Raw genomic sequence first — 22,732 nt, 5'->3', positions numbered from 1 at the left:
GGGGGGGGGGCCGCCAACCGGCGCGGCGCGATTCCTGCCCCCGCCGAATCTCCGGTGCCGGAGAATTCGGCAACCGGCGGGGGCAGGATTCACGCCAGCCCCCGGCGATTCTCCGACCCGGTGGGGGGTCAGAGAATCTCACCCCTGGTCTTCTAACTCGGCAGATTGTCACACAAACCTGAGACAATTAATACTCAGGAAAAAAACCCACAGACAATACAGGAGTAGAGAACCAAAGGTCCCAACAGAAAATTGCAGTTCCCCAGGTGAGTCGTGATCACTAAGAACCAGATAATTTGGTTTGTGTTGCTGACTCCAAAATGCTTGAGAATTTTAGGTACACAATCACACCCTACTCAGTACACAATTAATTACTTCCAACGATTCTTTGTTAAGGGATATTCTGTTAATTTAACACCGACCATTTACTCAACTAATGTTTTTCAAACTTTTTTCCTGGGGCCCCGTTTTGTCAACCGGCCGAACTTCGCGACACACATCATATTCGCTTACCTTTAATGTGAAAGGGGAGCCTGCTTGGCCCTCAAAGTCTCACTCCAATTGGGTTCACAGGAGGAGAGGGCAATGAGCATAGCAGGTAGAGTTCAGCCAGTTCCTTTTTGCCATCTTCATCTTTGTGAAAACAGAAAATCCAACCTCGCACAGTAGGTCGTCGAGAAGGGCAATAGCAACAAAAATGCTGTTTTACTCGGCACTGGATACACTTGGGAGAATGCTGATAGCCTCATGGACTTTTGCGGTGTTGTTAATGTGGTATCACAGTTCACATACAGCAGCATAATCCTTTCATTTGGAGTCAGCTCTAAGTTAAGAACGGACTCTGGGGTCTCAACCTCAAAAAGGAATTTTTCATCCACCACTTTGCTTTCAAAATCTGAAACTTCTCTCATTTGCCAGTACTTCCTTGCATATAACACACATGGGCTTTGCCTCCATATTTGCATTAGCACAATTGACAAAATCATACCTTGAGAAATCATCTTTATACTGCTTTGTTCCCGAGTTTCTTCTTTGTAGACTGTTAACCAGAGGCCCTTAAACTCTGTACAGATCTAACATTAGCACTGCTCGGACCTGCCTTGGATTCTCCAGTGCAGCTCTCTCCAGCAGATTCAGTTGTGAAATCCTGTCCAGTAGGCACACTTTCTATTTGTGTTCCTGGCTGTCTCTTTCTTGTAAGTAAATGATTCATCTCCACAGTCCTCTTGTCTTGCTTACTCACAGATAGAAAATTGAAGAAGCTCTCCTCTGTAAATTGGTACTAAAAGCATGTACATACAGGGCACGTGACCTGCTCACTGCTGGCACTTCTGACCGGAAGACTGTACACAACTTAATTTCCTCCTCATTTAAAAGGCTGCAGCGACTGCCGTTCTCAATAAAAATGCTGGCAGTGGCCGTTGGGCGCTTCTCCCGCCATTGGAACCACCGCAGAAATGCCGCAACCAATCGCTCCGCAACTCTCCCAAACACCGGCCTCCACGTTGCTGGAGGAGGTTCTGATGACAGGTGGACTGGAAAAGGTCGGTGGTTTATGGGGATATTTTAGAAGAGAAGGCATCACTGGAAGGGATCAAAACAAAGTGGGAGGAAGAGTTGGGAGAGGGTATGGAGGAGGGGTTCTGGTGTGAGGTGCTCCAGTGGGTGAACGCCTCCACCTTGTGCACAAGGTTGGGGCTGATACAGCTGAAGGTGGTGTATAGAGCACACCTCACAAGGGCGAGGATAAGCCGGCTCTTTGAGGGGGTAGAAGATGTTTGTGAACGTTGCGGGGGGTCCCTGCAAAACACGTTCATATGTTTTGGTCCTGTCCAAAGCTGGAGGATTACAGGAAGGAGGTTTTTAGGGTAATCTCTAAAGTGGTGCACATGAAACTGGACCCGGGCCCTCAGGTGGCCATATTCGGGGTGTCAGACCAGCCAGTGTTGGAAACGGGTGCGGAGGCAGATGTTGTAGCCTTCGCCTCGTTGATTGCCCGAAGGCAGATCCTGTTGGGATGGAGAGCAGCCTCTCCACCTTGTGCCCTGGCGTGGCGGGGGGACCTGTTGGGACTCTTGAGAAGCTTAAGTTTGAACTGAGGGGAAGGATGGAGGGGTTCTACAATTCATGGGCGTTATTCATTTATGCACTTTCAAGAATTGGATAATATCGAACATTAGTGGGGGTGGGGAAGGGGTCTATATGTGTTAATGGTGACTATGGGTGATTCCTGATTCCTTTTTGTTATTTGTTTATGTTAACATGCGGGCTATTGTTTGGGGGTTGGTGGGAGGATGGGATTGTTGTTGTTTAAATGGGGATTGACATTGTATTTGTTACTGCTTATTGTTTATTGTTGGTGGGTGCAAATGTGGGAGAAAATGTGAAAAAAGAGAATAATTATTTTTAAACCTTCCTGGACACCCGCCCGCAGGTGTGGGTGAACGACTCATCGGTACGATGCAACCTTGACATCCGAATGAGAGCCAACCTCCTCAGTCGGTCGGCTTTACACAGACTGAATGCGCAGCCTGTCACTGATTGACCAGGACTGCCGCCACGGAGAAGATGGAGACGTTCGGCGAATGTGAATTTGAGCTTAGCGTGCACGATACAACGTACATGTTACCGTTTTATATTGTGGACATTAAAAACAAATCCATCATTAGAGTGTATGCGTGTGAATCCCTGAACCTGGTTGAGTGACTGTACGTTCCAGAAAATGGGTGGCCAGCCGAGCTCAACAAATCCCAACGAGATATGATAGTGCAATCATTCGACGAAGATCCAGCAGAAGTACAGGCGGAGGACGACAAATCCAATTAAGTTCGAGCCTAATGAGTACTTTACAAATGCGGTGATTGTGAAAGCATACCAGATGAAATCGCTGCCTGGAAATCACAGGGTGCACAGGCTGCCAGGTTGGCTGGAAGAAAGGAAAAATTGTCACGTTGAAAACAATTAAAACAAAGCAGAAGCACAAGGGTCGGAGTACTCGCAAAACAGTTGCGCAAAATGTGCCAAATGACTCATTTGAAATGTTAGTCAACCTATTTTGCAGCAGTAATGGCGAGCTCGATGAAGGGGCCCCGAGAAGCGCTGCTATGGTGGTTTGGTGGGAATGACAAGGTGGTCACAAGTCACGCCCAGATCGCGCAGGACACCGAGAAGCACGGCGGCTCTGAGGTGGCGCACTCTGAAATGAAAAGTGAGATTGCAGTGGCCGACACCTCGGAGGAACAACTCTCGACTAAGCTGGTAACAGAAGACATCATACCAATCTTGGAGAAGCTTGCTCCAGAGGCGCATGGTGAATCATCGCAGGCCACTGAAATGGTTCCGGTAATCGACTCCCTGATCCTTGAAGCTACTCCACCGGAAGATGAGTCAGAGGAGCTCATGAATATATCGCTAGGTAGCTCACCGGATCACACCTATATACTAGAGCAAGACCAGGATGGCCCATCGCCTGGATTGTCAGGGCCAGAGAGCATTTGTGTCGTAATTTCCAGTGATGAGGAGCCATCAAACATTGTTCCAACAAGCCAGGAAGGGACAGCATCGGATGTTATAGATGTCACCTCCACCCAGGCACCAGAGAGTGAGGCTCTCCAACCTCCAGTTGAGTGCACAGAATTAGGCGAGGCTACACAATCCCTCGGAAGCATGCCGGCGTCACAGGTCCCAACTGAGGATCCGCACACTTCTTTGCACAGGGTGCAGACCAGCACTAAAACAGGGGTTGCCAAACTCAAATGAAAAAAGAAAAGTACTTAAGAATAACAATCTTTATTGTCACAAGTAGGCATACAATAAAGTTACTGTGAAAAGCCCCTTGTCGCCACATTCCGGCGCCAGTTCAGGTACATGGAGGGAGAATTCAGGATGTCCCAATTACCTAACAGCACGTCTTTTGGGGCTTGTGGGAGGAAATCGGAGCACCCGGAGGAAACCCACACAGACACAGGGAGAACGTGCAGACTCCGCCCTCACTGTGACCCAAACCGGGAATCGAACCTGGGTCCCTGGTGCTGTGAAGTAACAGTGCTAACCGTTCGCCAGATGATCATTGAAACAAAAACGAGGAAGGCGGAGCAGCGTGGGAAAACCAGCACATCCCACTGATGACACAAAAGAGATGTCGGTGTTGTGACTGACAAGCCAGAGACAGAGAACATACAACGAAGCAGCAAACACCATGAAGCGAAAAAAGAAAACGCTGGTGATGCTTGTGTGGCCTTCAAGGATACATGCCTTCAAAAGGCATTGTGTCAAACTAATACGAAGCAAGAGATTGGCACGCCTAGCAGTCTTCAAAAAGTCTGGCAACAGTCCAAGTGATCACAGAGGCTTACATGTACTCAGCAGTGTGACCCCTCACCAGCAGGTGACATCAGATATTAGTCAGGAGACATTCGACTACTGCCAGAAGGTTGTAAGGCGTACGTGAGGACAGTCGCACATAAGGGTAGTTCCAGGAGAGTCTAATGTAATTCTGTGATAACTTGGTCGGTATAAGAGTCTGATCGTTACCCACGTATAGATCAATAAATCATCGTTCTGGATAAGTCACCAGCAGTTCTGTAGAATCATTGCAAGACAAGATCACGGAACACAACACCCTGGAATAAAATTCTTAAATTACATGACTGCAAATGAGTTATCGTCAACATAGAGTGCATAATCAAAGTCTTCCTTACCTCCACAGCATTTATTCAATTTATATCATATAACTATTTAAAGAATAAAATAAAAAGGTACAAAAATATTGAACAAAGATGATATTTCCTTGTGGATATATAATGTTTGGCATTGGGCAGTCATTCTGTATCTGTCTCTTTTTAACCACAGTCTGCTGACACACATCAACCAAGTTACCTTCGTAAAATAAAGGAGTCAATGGAAATAAATCTATCAGCAATTTTAACCTCATGGATCCTCTTTGAGGGAGAGGCTTTGGCATAATGGTATTGTCACGGGGCTAGTAAGTATTTGCACACAGCAAACCCCTACAAACAACAATGTGATAATGGCTCATGATCTGTTTTTGGCACATTGATTGAGGGATAAGTTTACGTCAGAACACCAGGGTAACTCCCCTTTCTCAAAATAGTGCCGTTGGATATTTTGAGTCCGCCTGGGAGGGTGGATTGGGCCTCGGTTTAATGTCTCATCCAAAAGATGGCACCTTTGTCAGTGCAGCACTCCCTTAGCTCTGCACTGGGCAGCCATCCTTAATTTTGGCGCTCTGCAGTAGGATTTGAATCCTCAACTGTCTAACTCAGAAGTGAAAGTGTCACCCATTGAGTCACAGCTGATACTGCTTGGAATGGAAGTTATCCATGGTGGCAGGTTTAACAGATGAAAAAACAACTTAAATCGGAGACAATGATAAGATTTGAAATGCCGGAGCGGGTGCAATATTTAGCCCCAATGCATTAGCACTCATGTCATAGATTGGGGCTGAATTTCGATAAAGCTGCAGTGGTGAGTGACATGAAATCCAACCTGCCTTCTCACTCTGTCTATTCACCATCCGGGACAAGCCTATCTTGACTGGACAGCGAGCCCCGTTATCGCTCAAAGCCTCTTAATTGGGAGGAGGTGCAGGAAAGGTCCAATACAGTAAAGAGAAGGCCAGGTGTCTACCCAAAATCAGAGTCCAAGAAAAGAAAGAGAAGAGGCTGAAATCTTCATCATTTCTGTTTGTCACTCCATTCACTTCCATTTAAAAGTAGAAGTGTAAAATTCAACATCAGTTTCAGCATAATTTACATTCTGCAGTAGGGAAGTGGGACTAATTAGATAGCTCTTTCAAAATACTGCTACTGGCAGCAATGTACCAAATGTCTCCTGTGCTGTATGATTCAATTAAACCCCAAATTTATTCTGTGGATGAATTCTAACAACAATAGATGCTCAATTACAAACACGGTAAGCTAATAATAGCAGACTCAGCCTATCCCAAACCAAATGTTTTTTTAAAAACTCAAGCAGGATCCGATCTGGAAACAAGTCCGCTGGTTGTTTTAACTTCGGTAATTAAAAGACAAAGTTGGCAGAGCACCAATTTTTAGAAACTTCACAAACAAGCTTGTTCTCTTTGCAAAGAAACTCAGGAGCCACAATTAATGTTCCCCAGATGTGTCTTAACCGATCTGAAAGGATGGGGGGGGGGGGGGGGGGGGAAAGAGAGAAAACACATCTGCATTCTTCGGAGACTTTTGTGCCCATTATTAAATCGTACGAGTGCATATACTATTCTACCCTCCAAAGCAACTCTGAAACAGTGAGTCTCTGACATCAGTGCTGTTTTGGGCAAAAGACAAGAGTCACCATGTCACCATGAACAGCTACAACAGTGATGGGTAACCTAGGCTAGTGAGTGGCCGACACCAGTGTCCCTCCTTCATCTCAGTGGGCTGCAAGATTGAAATCGAGCTTGTTCACTAATTATGACCCTTGAATAATATTGAATACGTTTAATACCTGCACAGACGTGATGGGCCGAAGGGCCTTTTCTGCGCTGAACAATTCTGTGACTCTCGAATACTTCATAACAATTTCAGAAAATGTTTAATCATTCAAATATTAATAGAACTGTCATCAACTTCAAGGGGTAAAAATAAAATAAATATTTCCGCTTTGATTGGATGCATGGCTCTGACAGTCAATATGTATAGTCAACGCACACCTCGCCTCACGCGATGCACACGTAAAGCCCTTCAGTCTTACCGGTAGGAAAAAAGCTGCACGGATAGAAATCAGTGGAGTATTGCAACTCTGCGTGCGGGCAACAATCAACATGTCTTGTGGGCTGTATTCAGAACCCTAATGGGCCGCATGTGGTCCGTTATTCTCAATGTGTTAACGGAGTCATCGTACAGCACTCGTTAATCAGGTTCCACCATTATTGCAAATAGAGTAGTGGGGTGTGGCATCCCACCACATCGTTACACAGACCCACACACTCAGATCCTCAAACTACTGCTACTTCTTGGCCTCCTTGAATTTTTTGTTGAAAATGAAGCTGTCAGATTGTTAAAAAGAAAAACACAATTGGTTGACTGGTGTCCTGTAGGGAGGGAAACCTGCTGCCTTTACTCTGGGTCTGACAGCACTGTATGTGCTGAGCTTTTAAATAGAAACACAAAATGTTGGAGATAGGGCTGGTTTAGCTCAGTGGGCTAGACAGCTGTTTTGTGATGCAGAACAAGGCCAGCAGCACGGGTTCATTTCCCGTACCAGCTTACCCGAACAGCGCTGGAATGTGGCGACTAGGGGCTTTTCACAGTAAACTTCATACTTGTGACAATAAAAGGGTATATATATTATTACATTCAGCAGGTTAGGCTGCATCTGTGGACAGAAAAGAATCATCAACTTGAAATGTTCACTCCCGTTCTCTCTCCACAGAAGCTGCCAGAGCTGCTGAGTTTTTCCAGCATTTTCAGCATCTGTGCTCTTTTGCCTTTAGATTAGTGGTTTACTGTCAGCTGCCTTCTGAAGGGGTCAAGTGAGGCACTAGACCAGGGGCGTCATTCTCCGGCCCCCTGCCGGGTCGGAGAATGGCCGTAGGCCGCCGTGAATCCCTCCCCCGCCCCTGCCGAAGTCTCCGGTACCGGAGATTGGGCGGGGGCGGGAATCGGGCCGCGCCGGTTGGCGGGACCCCCGCTGGATTCTCCGGCCCGGATGGGCCGAAGTCCCGCCCAGAAATTGCCTGTCCCGCCGGCGTAAATCAAACCTGGTATTTACCGGCGGGACCAGGCGGCGTGGACGGGCTCCGGGGTCCTGGGGGGGGGGGCGCGGGGCGATCTGACCCCGGGGGGTGCCCCCACGGTGGCCTGGCCCGCGATTGGGGCCCACCGATCCGCGGGCGGGCCTGTGCCGTGGGGGCACTCTTTCCCTTCCGCCTCCGCTACGGCCTCCACCATGGCGGAGGCAGAAGAGACTCTCCCCACTGCGCATGCGCGGGAAACTGACAGCGGCCGCTGACGCTCCCGCGCATGCGCCGGGAAACTGTCAGCGGCCGCTGACGCTCCCGCGCATGCGCCGCATTTCCGCGCCTGCTGGCGGGGCAACAAACGCCATTTCCGCCAGCTGGCGGGGCGGAAATCCCTCCGGCGTCGGCCTAGCCCCTCAATGTTGGGGCTAGGCCGCCAAAGATGCGGAGCATTCCGCACCTTTGGGCTGGCGCGATGCCCGTCTGATTGGCGCCGTGTTTGGCGCCAGTCGGCGGACATCGCGCCGTTGGGGGAGAATTTCGCCCCTGGTTAGTTAGGGATGGGTAATAAATTCAAACATTGGTAGGGGCACTCCCATCCCGAGAATTATTATTTTTTTTAAATTTTAGGAAAGCAGCAGCTTAAGACATTAAACTCTAAAATGCATAAAGTGTTTTTAAAATAAATTTTGAATATCCAATTCTTTTTTTCCAATTAAGGGACAATTTAGCATGGCCAATTCACGCCCATGCAGACACGGGCAGAAAGTGCAAACCCTACATCGACAGCGACCCCGGGCCGGGATCAAACCCGGGTCCTCAGGGCTGTGAAGCAGTCGTGCTAACCACTGCACCACTGTGTCGCCCTAAAATGCATGAAGTTAATGCAGTATTAGTCTCTTAACAGAGCTTGAAATGGCAAACAGAGGGCCCGATTCTACCCAAAACTTCTTTGTGGCAGGTTTTTCAGGGGGTTCTGGCGGGTTCCCCACCGCTATTCAATGACACTTAAGTCACTTTTTTGGGCCCTGGGGAGTTTCTCACTGATTTGGGCCACACTTTGAATTTTTTGTTCGCACTGGGAGATGAACTCCGCGATCGGACCGCAATTCTGAAAGGGTGCCCTGATCCCGAAGTGAGGTTGCAGGTACCTTCAGTACCCCCCACCCATGGGCAATGTCACTCCCCACACACATGGACACTACCACACACCCAAGTGAGGACACCCCACTTTTGGGGTCCCTGGGGGCCCGGCATCTTCTGGCCCCCCAATCCCACTTAAAGCACCCTCTTCCTTCCAGGAGCCCCCCCCCCCCCTCACTACATACCTGCCCTGCACTCTCCCACCTATCAACCCTCCCCATCACCCTCATTTTATGGGAAGTCCCCCATTGCCCCCGACCCTTGGAAGTGTCACCCTGACACTCGGGCACCCTTCACTGCCACCCTAGCACCCAGGCAGTGCTCCTGCTGGCTTGACAGTGCCATCCAGGCACCTTGACATTGCCAGGGTTGCAGTGCCAAGGTGCCAGCTGAGCAGTGCCAAGGTGCCCATGTTCCAGGGGAGGGCCAGTGAACTACCCTGCATTTACCCTGACCACCCAGGGGTCTCCGATGGCCTGGGAGACCCGCTGGTGCAGTTCTGCCTGGTCCATATTTGTGTGGACCAGCACCGATCGGCGACTGGCTGCAGCCTCGCTGGGGATGCCGAGGAATCGCGGGAGGCTGGTAAATCCCGCGCAGATAGGTCGTAAGTAGGTTTATGACCTACTTCCGCAAGCGTCATTTGGTTCCGTCCTTATGGGCGTTGGAGAATCCTGAGCGGTGCGGAGGCTGTAGAGAGGCCCGCTGCAGGGCTTTCCCGGCATTCTCCAGCCATGTTGTGCTCAAGCGAGAGCCCAACGCGGCCGGAGATTCACGCCCAGAGCATTTGTGTTCTCACCTACATCTAAAAAGCAAACACTACTACACTGAACAAATCAATTTCTGCCTGAGCAAATGTAAAGTACAATAACTGCAGCTATGTGCATTTAGCAACATGTGCTGGGAGCAGTGGGCAACCTGCAAAATGTACAGGAATACCTGCAGCCAATTGATCATTAAAAATGTAAAATAAACACCAAATGCAAAGAGCACCAAATTGTTTCAATAACGTACTTCTGAAAGCTTGTTTCGAAAAACCTTTCAACTTCATTCAAAAATCTGGGGATTTTTAAGTACAAAGTCAGCTCTTTCGTACATCTTACTGTTCTGTTCCTGGCTTTGAAACTCAAAAGGACTTGCTGTCCCTCGGAGGTGAGTTCCTTCCTATTTTGATCTTTATATTATAGACATCTTTCAGCCACTTTTTTTCATAGCCTCCTTCTACACCATAGGGATTCTATTTGGCCCATCAACTCTGCACCAATACTCTGAAATAACATCCTACCTAGGCCCAATCCCCTGTTCTATCCCCATAACCCCACCTAACCTTCAAGTCTTTGGACTGTGGGAGGAAACCAGAGCACACAGAGGAAACCAATGCAGGCACAGAGAGAATGTGCAAACTCCACACAGTCGGCCAAGGCTGGAATTGAACTTGGGTCCCTGGCGGTGTGAGGCAGCAGTGCTAACCACCGTGCTGCTTATATTTGCAGAATTTGTTCATCAGCTAGAAATGCCCTCTGAAATGCTGACCCTCCCCATCTTGTCACTGTTTTCTTCACATACAAAAGGTGAAGATATAAAAAAACATAGAATAACCGTTATCGACTTCTTCCTTAAGTTGGCACATGCGCATAGACCACCACAGCTTAGGGGAGGCCATTCAGCCCTTTGAGTCACCACTGGCACCTTTGAATTGTAATCCAGTTAGTCTCACTCCCCAACATTTACCCGCTATCCCTTCAATCTACACAAATTCTCCATCCGCCACCTTATCAAAGTAACTTCATTGCTGTGTTAAAGCAAGCCAACTTGTGACAATAATTAAGATTATTATCAGACAGTGCATTCCAAGCCCTGACCATACATTTACCTCATTTCACTCCTGGTTCATTTGCCTACCACTTCAGAACTGTTCCTTCTGGTTATCACTCCTGCAATCAATGGAAGCAGCTCATCTTTTATTATTCTGCCTAAACCCATTTTTGTGAGGGCCACAAAGAATCCTGAACGAGTTTGTAGAATCGAAAGAAATACCTTTATTTACAATGACAGATAGACAACAGCAGTACTCCACCACTGCTCACTCCTCTCTCTAGCTGGTTCCACACTGGCCAGCTCTATTTATGCAGGTGACTCTGCTGATGATTTCTACGCCCCCTCATTGGGGAAGCTCATACTCTCTAAGTATTGCGGGATTGCCATGGGTCCCCAGCCAGTAGTAATCAGGCAGGTTATAACATCCCTCCTCCACCAAAGTCCAAGGAATCCACCGAAAACCCTGGCGAAGGCGGGCGTCGGACTCGTTTTGCCGCAGGCCAGACACCATTTGCATGAGGCACTGGATTGGGCGGCGTGTAATGAGAAGGAGAACGTCGCTTCCTCGATGAACAGAGTAACGGTTGTACATCCACGGCCCGTGGGCCTGAGGACTCCCCGCTGAGGCGTCCTGTGTCTCTATCTCAGAGTCGGAGTCCACTGCCTACGTCATCTCGCCGTCCCTATCTGCATGCGGTTCTGCAACGACCTGCGCAGGCTTTGAGTCCGGCACCAGAGGAAGATTGTGAGGATTATCCTCTACTGTGTCTCATCTCTGTGGCTGTAGAAATAAGGTCCGGGGGTGGGGAATCTTTGGAAGAGGCTGCCTTCTGGACCGAACGTAGTCTACATGCTTGCGCTGGAGACGACCCTGTGCTTGCACTCAGTAAGAGATAGGCCCCGTTCAGCGAAAGATAACGCCAGAGACCCACTGGGCACCACCAGCAAAATTTCGAACAAACACTGGGTCACCAGGCGCAAACTGCAGAATCGGCTGATGCCGAGAAAGGCCATGCCCCTGACATTCTTGAGTGTGGCATACTTTTGCTCCAATGTCCGCGAAAACCATGCTAAGGCGGGTGTAAAGTCTCCGGCCCATTAGGAGTTCCGCGGGAGCTACCCCAGTCACCGCATGTGGAGTGGTCCTATACAAAAACAAAAAACAAGCCAGTCTAGTGTCCGTAGACCCAGAAGATTGTTTCTTTAGGCCCCATTTGAACATCTGCACAGCGCGCTCTGCCAACCTATTGGAGGCCGGTGGTATGGAACGGCGCAGATATGGTGTATGCCGTTCATCTTCACGAACCTCGCAAACTCCTCACTTGTGAAAGGAGTGCCGTTGTCCGTGACGAGCACCCCGGGGAGGCTATGCGTACTGAAAGACAAACAAATCTTCTTGATCGTTGCGGAGGACGTTGTGCCTACCATCTTATGCACTTCTAGCCATTTAGACTGGGCATCGATTATTGGAAGGAACCTTGAAAAGGGCCGGCGAAATCCGCATGCAAGCGCATCCAAGGCCGCCCTGGCCATTCCGAGTGATGTAGGGGGAGGGACGTGGCCGACGGAAGCGTCTGATGCTCCTGGCAAATGGAGCAGTTTTTGGGCCACCTTCTCAATGTCGGCATTGAGGCCTGGCCACCAGACATAACTCCGGGCCAAAATTATCATTTTGGTCACATCCGGATGCCGATTGTGCAAGTCCTGTAGTATCATCTCCTGTCCTTTTTCTGGGTTAACCACACGCGTCCCCACAAGAGGATACCATCTTCCACGCTAAATTCTGACAGCTTGTAGGAAAATGCCCGCAACTCGCCTGGGAGCTGTCTATGCTGCCCACCATACAGGACTATGTGTCGAACCTTTGACAGAACTGGCTCCGTCTGGGTCCATTCACGGATCTGCGATGCCGTGACAGGCAAAGAGCCAATAAAATTTAGGGTTGCAACCACCTCACCGGTCGTGCAGGTCGACATGGGGCCGGTCAACAAAGGCAATCGGCTCAGTCCATCGGCATTCGCTATCTGGGTCCCTGGTTTATGATGTAGAGAATACTCGTAGGCAGCGAGCAACAAAGCCCAGTGCTGTATCCGTGCGAAAGAAGTGGGCTGAATTGGCTTATCCTCTCGGAAAAGTCTAAGCAGAGGCTTATGATCAGTCACGATATTGAAGTGGCGGCCATAAACATACTGGTGGAAGCATTTCACCACAAAGACCACTGCTCAGGCCCTCCTTCTCGATCTGCGCATACTTCTTTCCCACTGCAGTCAATGTGCGGGAGGCGAAAGCTATCGCCCGCTCGGCTCCATTCTCCATCTTGTGGGACAGGATGGCCCCAATACCATATGGGGATGCATCACACGTAATGAGCAAAGGTTTTTCAGAATCGTTGTGGGTTAATAACCCAGACGACGACAACTGTTGTTTCACCCACTGGAAAGCAGTTTCTTGTGGCTGACCCCAAACCCAGGTGTGATTCTTCTTTAACAGAAGGTGCAACAGGGCCAGCATAGTTGCCAGATTTGGGAGGAACGTCCCATAATAGTTTACGAGGCGGAGAAAAGAATGAAGATGCGAAGTTTCAGTCGGGGCGGGGGCCTGTTGAATTGCGCGCACCTTCTCTGCGAAGGGGTGAAAACCTTCGCTGTCCACCCGATAACCCAGGTAGACCACTTCCTTCACCTGAAAGACGCCCTTTGTACGACGTAAACGGACTCCAGCCTCTGAAAAGCATCTAAGGACAGCCTCCAAATGTTCCTGCTCCTACGTCCCTGTAAGCAAAACGTCATGTAAGTAAACAGCGACACGTGGTAAACCTCTCAAGCTGCCCTCCATGACGCATTGAAAGATAGCGCAGGCAGAGGATACTCCAAAGGGCAACCATGTATATTCATACAGGCACCTGTGTGTATTAATAGTTACATATGGCCGGGAGGCAGGGTCCAGTTCCAACTGTAGGTAGGCGTGACCCATATCTAATTTCATGAACGAGAGTCCGCCTGCAAGCTTTGCGTAGAGATCTTCTATGCAGGGCATTGTATATCGGACAAGCCGGGAAGCCGTATTCACTGTAAGTTTATAGTCGCCGCACAAGGGAACCGTGTCATCTGGCTTCATTACAGGTACAATTGGCGCTGCCCAGTCAGCGAAACAGACAAGCCTGATCATACCCAAGGACTCCAAACAAATGAGCTCCCCTTCTACCTTCTCGAGCAAGGCGTAAGGCACTGGGCGCACCCGGAAATAGCGCGCCGTGGCTCCTGGTTCAAGCTGGATACAGGTTACGGCCCCTTTTATCTTCCCCAAACCGGGCTGGAATACATCTGGGTATCGTCCGAGCACCTCCGTCAACCCTCGAGAACCTGTTTGAAGGATGTGCTGCCACTGCAGCCACAAATGGCGCAACCAGTCCAGACCCAACAGGCTGAGCCCGTGGCAGCGGACCACAATAAATGGGAAACGCCGCTCCTCACGTCCATAAACAACAGGGGTCATCATAGTTCCAACAATGTTAAATGGTTCCCCCGTATAGGTGGCCAAACTAGCCTGTGCATCGGCTAATGTAAGGGTCTGTATACCCTGCTTGATATGGTCGAACATCACGGAGACCGCTGCGCCAGTGTCCAACTCCATCTCAAGCGGGTGACCATTGACCCGTACTGTCACCTTAATGGGGGCCACACGGGGAGCTGCCACACAATGCAGCTGCAGGCAGTCGTCCTCTGTCGCCACATCCTTGGGAGTAATCGCCGCAGGTTTATCCAAATGGAAGGTACGGTCCCTGGGCTGGCCCCAGTTTCTGTCAGAACGACGGTGCCTCTGGCGCCCCCAGGACTGGCTTCCGCGATGGGATTGGCATCCACAAGTCCGACACTGACATGGCTCCTCATCCATCGGTTCTGGAGAAGGCTGCCTTCGGGGAGGAACGTCCGGCGGCCACTGGCGTCGATCTGGACGCCGCCCCGCCCAAGGTACGGCAGGGGTGCAGGGAGATGCTTTTGGACGGAAGGGGTTGCAACCCAAGGCATGCACCTCCATTCCGTGTGGTCCCTGCACTCCCCGTTCTGCGCTCTCTCGGGACAATACTATCTGAATGGCCTGTTGAAGAGTCAATGTCGGCTTGGCTAACAACTTTCTCTGGGTGGCCGCGTTGTTAATATCGCAAACCAAACGGTCGCGTAACATTTCTGACAAAGTCTCACATAGTCACAGTACCCTGCAATCCTGCATAGCCTGGATAGAAACTCTGCAAGGGATTCTCCTGGGGTCCTCTCAGCGGTATTAAACCAGTAACACTGGACTATCGTGGACGGGGTTGGGTTAAAATGTTGCCCCACGGGGTTGGGTTAAAATGTTGCCCCATTAAGGTCACAAGTTTATCAAATGTCTTGGTGTCCGGCGCAGCTGGGTATGTAAGGCTGCTAATCACCCCAAACGTATGCGGGCCACAGGCGGGGAGCAAAACGACCACTTGGCGCTCGTTTTCAGTGATGGTAATCACCTGGAAACAGTAACAAATCCATTTTGCGTACTGGCTCCAACTTTCCAGCGCAGCATCAAAGACATCCAAACATGCATAAAGAGGCATGGTGCAACAGAAAAAAAACTTCCAACCTGTATCCAACAAAAATCCAGGGAGGTGTCTTCAGCAGCATAGACAGCTATCCACTGGTGTCTTCAGCAGCATAGACAGCTATCCACTTTCACCCTCGTTGCCAGTTTTGTGAGGGCCACAAAGAATCCAGAACGAGTTTGTAGAATCAAAAGAAATACCTTTATTTACAATTACATACAGACAACAGCAGCAGTACTTCACCACTGTTCTCTCCTCTAGCTGGTTCCACACTGGCCAACTCTATTTATGCAGGTGACTCTGCTAATGATTTCTCTGCTCCCCTCATTGGGGAAGCTCATACTCACTCAGGATTGTGGGATTGCCATTATTCCCCAGACAGTAGTAATCAGGCAGGTTATAACACCTTTATAATGTTAAACACCTCTATCAAATCTCCTCATGGCCTTTTTTAGTGTTTCTCAATGCACTGGTATGACTTTGGGCAGATTCTTGGGAAGTGACAGAATGGCAGGAACCCCTCGTTGCCTCTTTTCAGGGAGGCCTGCCACATCTTGATCCACTCAAGCACTTAACCGGCCAATAGGAGGCCTTGCCTGGGATCAGGGACCCAGGAGTAGGAATGCTGCCCACCAAGAGCTGTTGGCCAATCAGAGGCAGGCAGCCTCTTGAATGGCAGCACCATGGGGGAGGCGGTCTCTGCTCCCTTAACGACTTCCACCTGAGGCCTAGGATTGTTGCAGCATCCCAAGCTATCGGTGAGCAGGGGGTGATGGGGGAGGGAGGGGTGATGGGGGAGGGAGGGGTGATGGGGGAGGGAGGGGTGATGGGGGAGGGAGGGGTGATGGGGGTGGGAGGGGTGATGGGGGAGGGAGGGGTGATGGGGGAGGGAGGGGTGATGGGGGAGGGAGGGGTGATGGGGGAGGGAGAGGTGATGGGGAGGGAGGGGTGGGGGCAGGAGGTGAGGCGATCAGCAGCAGTCTCCAGATTATACAGTGGAGCTCGGTGCACTCTCAAAAGACCAGCTCCTAAACAGAGTGTGGAAACAAGAGCGGGACACAGAGCTCACACTCCCTCAACTAGAACTCCTAACCCACTTGATTTATGGGGAGGCTAGATACTTAATACTTAAATAAACACATCTTGAATTTCTTTATTCGTTCCAAGGTGAATATTTCATCACCATGTCCGAAGTATTAACATTCCGCCTATTTTACAGAGCGTTGACTGGTTTGAAATCTGCTGATTCTGAGGGGTTGTGTATTTTCCTCCAAAGCTGTATGGTATCATAACCTTATCAAAGCACTAAACTTCTACCATCACGCCCCAAGACAGATGTTTTACATAAGTGGTCTTACAACCACTACACTTCCTACGAGTTATGAAGTGCCCAGAGTTACAACGTATTTTCTGATTTGGAGGACTCCTTGGTAAAGATCCCCAGTGGAGTTTTACAGGTGGGATTTTCTGATTCAGCCTGCCACGGGACCAGAAATTTCTGCCCGAAGTCAACGGATCTTTCGCTGGTCCATCAGAGTTTCCGTCACGTCACAGCGATCTCCGCAGCATGTGGGACCAGAAAAACCTGCGGCTCTATTTGGACTGTAAGTGTCGTTCAGAATGCAAGATGTTGCAAAAAGTTGTGTTTCGTACTCAGCACCTCAATTCAGGACAGGCGCTATCAACATTTCCTACACCAGAGGCCTCTGCATAATGGTCTGTTCCCTAACCATGCGATAATTGTTGATGCCATTCCCAGGGATCCCACTGCAACACTGGCCTCTCCAGAGAACCCCCACGCTGGCCATCTCGAGATGTACCCCTACACCACCACAAACACTGGCCCTCTCCAGAGACACCCTCACCCTGGTCATCTCAAGAGGGACCCCCAATCCACCACAAACACTGACCCTCTCCGGGGACCACGCCTGCAAATATTCTCCTGGCAATCCAGTGGCCTATATCCCAATGTCTGTAGGGGTCTCTGGGAATAACTCAACTTTTACAGCAGATTCTGGGAGTGGTCATTATTTACGGGGGTCGCTTGTGAGGAGAACTTTGAAAGCCCCCAGAGCAGACAATGCCTTTTGCCACAAAGGATCCAAGCTCTGGAATGCCTTCCCAGAGCCTCCCGTCCCCCTGCCCACAGCCTCCCCTCTCCCGCTACCGCTCACCTAGAGGTGGCTGCAACATTCCCGCATTCTTCTCGCAATTTCCAATTGGTTGAATTTCAGCCGAATCCACCAGCCGCCAGAAATCATTTTTGTTGTCACTGCCGTCGAGGCGCAATCTGAGCCGTGCACCTGTTATTCCAACAACCGTTGCGATGCAGGTCGAGGTGACATTCCGGGGATCCTGAGCTTCCAGCTTCATTCCGATCTTGAACTCGTTTACAGGTGGAGTAAATGACTGAGAGCGATAGGGGAGAAATGAAAATGTTTTTTATGTAAAGATTGAAAGTTCAATCCCAGAATATTACCACATTAAATTAATTATTCTCTTACTCTGGCTTAAAAGAAGGAAACAATTAAAGGAGTTGTACATCACGATGAAAATCAGCAGATTCAGCCTCCCTCTTCACTCGACTTGGTGAGCTGGACTTATTTTTCTCTCCCTGTTACTTTTGGGCATGGGCAGGGTGGGGGCAGTTAGATATCTTCTCCCTCATGTAAATGATGGACATCAAACAAAAGAACATGTGGTAAGGCTTGCGCTAGATTACGCAAAAATCGGCAAGTGCAAAAGATTGAATTAATCAACGTGGCACATTTCCACAAAGAACATGGGGCAGCACGGTGGCACAGTGGTAGCACTGCAGTCTCACGGCGCTGAGGTCCCAGGTTCGATCCCGGCTCTGGATCACTGTCCGTGTGGAGTTTGCACATTCTCCCCGTGTTTGCGTGGGTTTTACCCCCACAACCCAAAGATGTGCAGGCTAGGTGGATTGGCCATGTTAAATTGCCCCTTAATTGGAAAAAATGAATTGGGTACTCTAAAAATGTTTTTTAAAAAAGAACAAAGAACAATACAGCACAGAAACAGGCCCTTCAGCCCTCCAAGACTGTACTGGCCATGATACTAACTTTGCACTTCCTTGTGTTGCATCCCTCTATATCCATCCTATCCATGTATCTGTCAAGATGCCTTTTGAACACCGTTAATGTATCTGCTTCCACAACCTCCCCTGACAATGCATTCCAGGCACTCACCACTAATTGTATCTGACTACAAGTTTTCAAGGAGGCTCAAAAAATTAAGTTTTCATTGGTGTTGAGTTACATAGTTTATACAATATAGAAACAGGCCATTTGCCCCAACTCGAGTATGCTGGTGTTTACATTCCACAGAAATCTCCTGTCGCTCTACCTACCTCCTCACAAATCGTCACCATGTCTCTCTATCCCCTTTTCTGTTATGTACTCATCCAGTTTCATTTTGAAAGCAGCTACTTGCCTGAACCCCTCCCTGTGCTAGCAAGTTCCATATTCTAACCACTCCCTCAGTAACAAAATGTATTAATCTATCCTGCAGCGCTTTGATGTCCTTTTTATCGTGTCGGGACCAGGACCTTCCACCGAATCCCAATACCATGCGGTTGACAGAAGAACTACCACAGAAATAAGCACAAGAAGCTTCAAAATCATTTGCAAAAGCTTTGATGTGGCATCTCTTAATGATTCACTGCTCAATCTGTAGGATACATTAGGAAAACCCTTGGAATCTCAGTTGCCTCCCACAGTTTTCAGCAATACATTTTGTTTATGCTGGAGGTTAAAAATTAATTAGGCACAGTTAATTAATTAGTCAGAGAGATACAAACATGGCTTAATGCAGTGCTATGTCCCAGAGTAGTACAATCCCCCAAAAACTGAGCTTATGAGTTTTAATTAGAGAGGACGGTCATGTAGTCCAAATTTTGAAACTTTCAGTGTCCTTTTCGATGTTTTTTTTTAAAAAGAAGAAAAACACAGAGGCAGCACGGTGGTGCAGTGGTTAGTGCTGATGCCTCAAGGCGCCGAGGTCCCAGATTCAATCCCGGCTCTGGGTCACGTGTGGAGTTTGCACATTCTCTCCGTGTATGCATGGGTTTAGCCCCCAAAACCCCAAAGATGTGCAGGGTAGGTGGATTGGCCACGCTAAATTGCCTCTTAATTGGAAAAAAATGAATTGGGTACTCTAAATTTTAAAAAAAGAAGAAAAACACTACCAGTGATTAAATCAAGATTTCATGTACAAAATAAGGATATGTGTACAAAATAAGGAAAGTATTATAATAATTTTTATTAGTGTCGCCAGTAGGCTTACAGTAACACTGCAATGAAGTTACTGTGAAAATCCCTTAGTCGCCACACTCCGGCGCCTGCTCGGGTACAAAAAGGGAGAATTCAGAATGCCCAATTCACCTAACAAGCACGTCTTTCAGGACTTGTGGGAGGAAACCGGAGCGCGCGGAGGAAACCGGAGCGCGCGGAGGAAACCCACGCAGACACGGGGAGAACATGCAGACTCCACACAGACAGTGACCCAAGCCGCAAAACGAACCCGGGACCCTGGCGCTGTGAAGCAACAGTGCTAACCACTGTGCTACCGTGCCATCCTATTGTAGGAATATCGCAACGTATAGTGCTATAGGAAAGCAAGTGGCTGTCGATTTAAATGTCAGATTGAACACAACCAGAATCTCACTCAAATCCAAATCTGTTCGACGTACCTGAAATCACACTGTGACTCCCATCCATCTACCTGTGTGGTCCACATAATGATGGGCATCTGAAGGTCAGTGAAATGTCTGTGCCATTGGAGTGAGACCGCTTGAAATGTGTTATACATCTGAACTACCAGAACAGCCACAATTCTGAGTTCTCCTATATCCATCTACTAGAATGTCACCAATGCCTAGGTCAACTTTAGTACTGGTAACAGGTCTTCTACATCTTAAAAAATAAATTTACATTCGGATCTAAAATCCCAAAAATAAATTCTAATGAAATGAAACCTGGAAAAACGTTGGGATGATTGATGATGGAAAACAACGCAGAAACTAAATCCAAAGGTCACCTTAAAGGATCAAAAATAAAGGACACTGATGCACTCTCTAAATAGGATTACAGTATTGTGGGTGAAGAACAGAACTTGATGGGCAATGGGATTTAAAAGGAGCTGTATTATGCAAGAATCTTATAGTAAGAGAATCATTAGAATTGAAATTCTAATCCTGAACAAATGCCCTGATCACTGGAAAATAAACGAACAATTGGAAGGAGGAGTGTTTTTCGACACATTTTCAAGATGACCATAGAGAGGGAGGGGCATTCACACTCTGCTGCCATGCTGTTTCAAGGTTGACCAAGTCTATTGTGTCTGGTCACTTACTTGACCTGGAGTAGGAATACTGGTGAAGCTTAGAACGGTGGACTGTGGTAGGCTATATTAGGGGTATCGAGGTACCTAAGTGGGATGCATTTTATACTGTAGTATGAGTGGTGGAACCTGCCTGCTGGATCCGCCCAGCAGACGGAGAATAAGAGTCTGTGTTTCACCCACAGCAGTCATTCTGTACCGAAGCTGCTGGGGTAACGACTTGTTCATTAAAGTCTTCAACTGGACTACAATCTCGCTTCAGTAGTGATTGATCGTGCATCATGGACTAATTAGGTTTTAAATGAGAAAATATCCCACACACGGGGCGGAATCTTTCCCTCTGTGAACAGGGTGAGGCTGAGGTGGGAAAACCATCATTGCAGCTTTCCAGCTCCACAGCCGAGTCTTCTCTCCAGATTTTAGTGCACTCTATGCAAAAACAATCTGGGGGTGCAGTTTACGCCGTCACTTTGGCAGGGTGAGACTCGACAGAACCAGCAATGCCCGCTCCACAGATACCGGGCGCCATCTTTAAAGGGCACCCCAATCTATGATAAAAATAAACTCCACTCCATCCTCCAATGGACAAGGAAGACCCACCCACAGGCTATGGACCCCCCCCACTCCAACCCCACAAGCTCCGGGACATTCCTCCCTCCCCCACCCACCCACAGGTATCAGGCTCCACCCTCCGACTCCACAAGCTGACAAGCATTTCCTCCCGCTCCCCCACAATGGGGCTCCCCAGAGAACCCAGCCCTGGCACTGCTGGGTTGGAACCACTAGAGCTAGGTCCATCTTCCCCCGGGGGTTATACTAACTCTGGTGTCCATGGTGGGTTCCCCTTGACTGCTTCAAGTTTTTAAAAACCTGTTGCAAACGCCGCCAATGTGGTGTCATGTCTGTCACATATGAATATTCAGTGAGGGGGAATGATTTGCAGGGAAGCCCCATAATGACATTTAATTGAAATAAGATTCCCGCTTTTGGGCGGAAACCTAGTTACATCATGGGCGAGGAGAGTGGAAAATCAGGAAGCGAGATCTCATTGGTGAGAATGACATTTCCTGAGTCTCACGAGATAGATTTTGGGCCCATATCGCCATTTAAGATGATGTCTAACGTGGGCGCAAACCGCCCCTACGATAACAAAATACACCAAAGTGAATGCGTGTAGGCAGCATTTAAATGTCTTGGTTGGTTTCTTTGTAATTCTTTCAAAATCCAATCAATGCTGAGGTTATTTTCCCTGGGAGAGTAGAGATCTGATGCAGTTTTTAAAATTATCAAAGGATTCTCTAAGGTGGGTATGGAAAAGCTCTTTCCACTTGTGCACGAGTCCAGAATAATGATCAAATATAAAATAGTTACCAAAGATGGAAAATAATTCAGTAGGGATTTAATTACAGAGTGGTAGAATGTGGGATTGAAGGAAAAGTTTGGTGAATACATGAGGGAGAAGGAAATGGAGGGATAGGGAAGCAGTTCGAAGAGATGGCGAGAGTTGATATGGCTCATAGAACCATTGAATCCCTCCAGTGCAGAAAGTGGCCATTTGGCCCATCGAGTCTGTACCGACCCTCTGAAAGAGCACCCTAACTAGGCCCACTCCCTACCCAGTAACCCCAGAACCACACCAAACCTGCACACATTTGGACATTAAGGGGCAATTTAGCATGGCCAATCCACCTACCCTCCACATCTTTGGACATCTTTCTGGAGTATAAAGTCCAATTCGCCCAAATGGTCTTTGGCATATGGCAAATTTGAAATGACTGTGCATGGAATCAACATCAGCAACTTGGAATTCTGCCAAAAGTCTTTATCTTTACATACTATTTTCATCAATCCACATTTTCTTAATTTAACTCATATTTTATGAATTTTCTTCTTTGTTCCTGAACTCTAAAGACACAATCATACAATGAATCTCAGCTTGTTTCCATCCCTCCCCGGAACAGAGTTAATAATTCGGCTGACAATAGTTTCAGCATCACAAGTTCGTTTGCAACATCATTTTTTAAATTAAAAAAAGGTGTGCGTGTGTGTGTGTTCTTTTGGAACCATTGCCAAACCACATTGAGTGCTTTGAAGAATCGAGGAGGGATTGAGAG

At 48.4% G+C, this 22,732-nt stretch overlaps 1 protein-coding gene across 6 annotated transcripts in view; it reads right to left on the bottom strand.

The window, feature by feature from the left end:
* LOC140411683 (polycomb protein SCMH1-like) overlaps positions 1-22,732 on the bottom strand; it is a 309,157-nt gene that overhangs the window by 136,196 nt on the left and 150,229 nt on the right. For 4 of the 6 annotated variants that reach the window (XM_072500717.1, XM_072500725.1, XM_072500704.1 and 1 more), the window contains one exon: positions 17,432-17,666. The exons of 1 other annotated variant lie outside the window; for it this stretch is intronic. In XM_072500717.1, the coding sequence (XP_072356818.1) occupies positions 17,432-17,666 (235 nt within the window). Of the gene's footprint in view, positions 1-15,298; positions 15,407-17,431; positions 17,667-22,732 lie in introns of those variants that run through there. One more of the 6 variants, XM_072500729.1, reaches the window with a different exon arrangement.

Source organism: Scyliorhinus torazame, chromosome 1 (assembly GCF_047496885.1).
Source record: "Scyliorhinus torazame isolate Kashiwa2021f chromosome 1, sScyTor2.1, whole genome shotgun sequence".
Lineage (NCBI taxonomy): Eukaryota > Metazoa > Chordata > Chondrichthyes > Carcharhiniformes > Scyliorhinidae > Scyliorhinus > Scyliorhinus torazame.
This window is presented reverse-complemented; position numbering and strand designations above follow the sequence as displayed.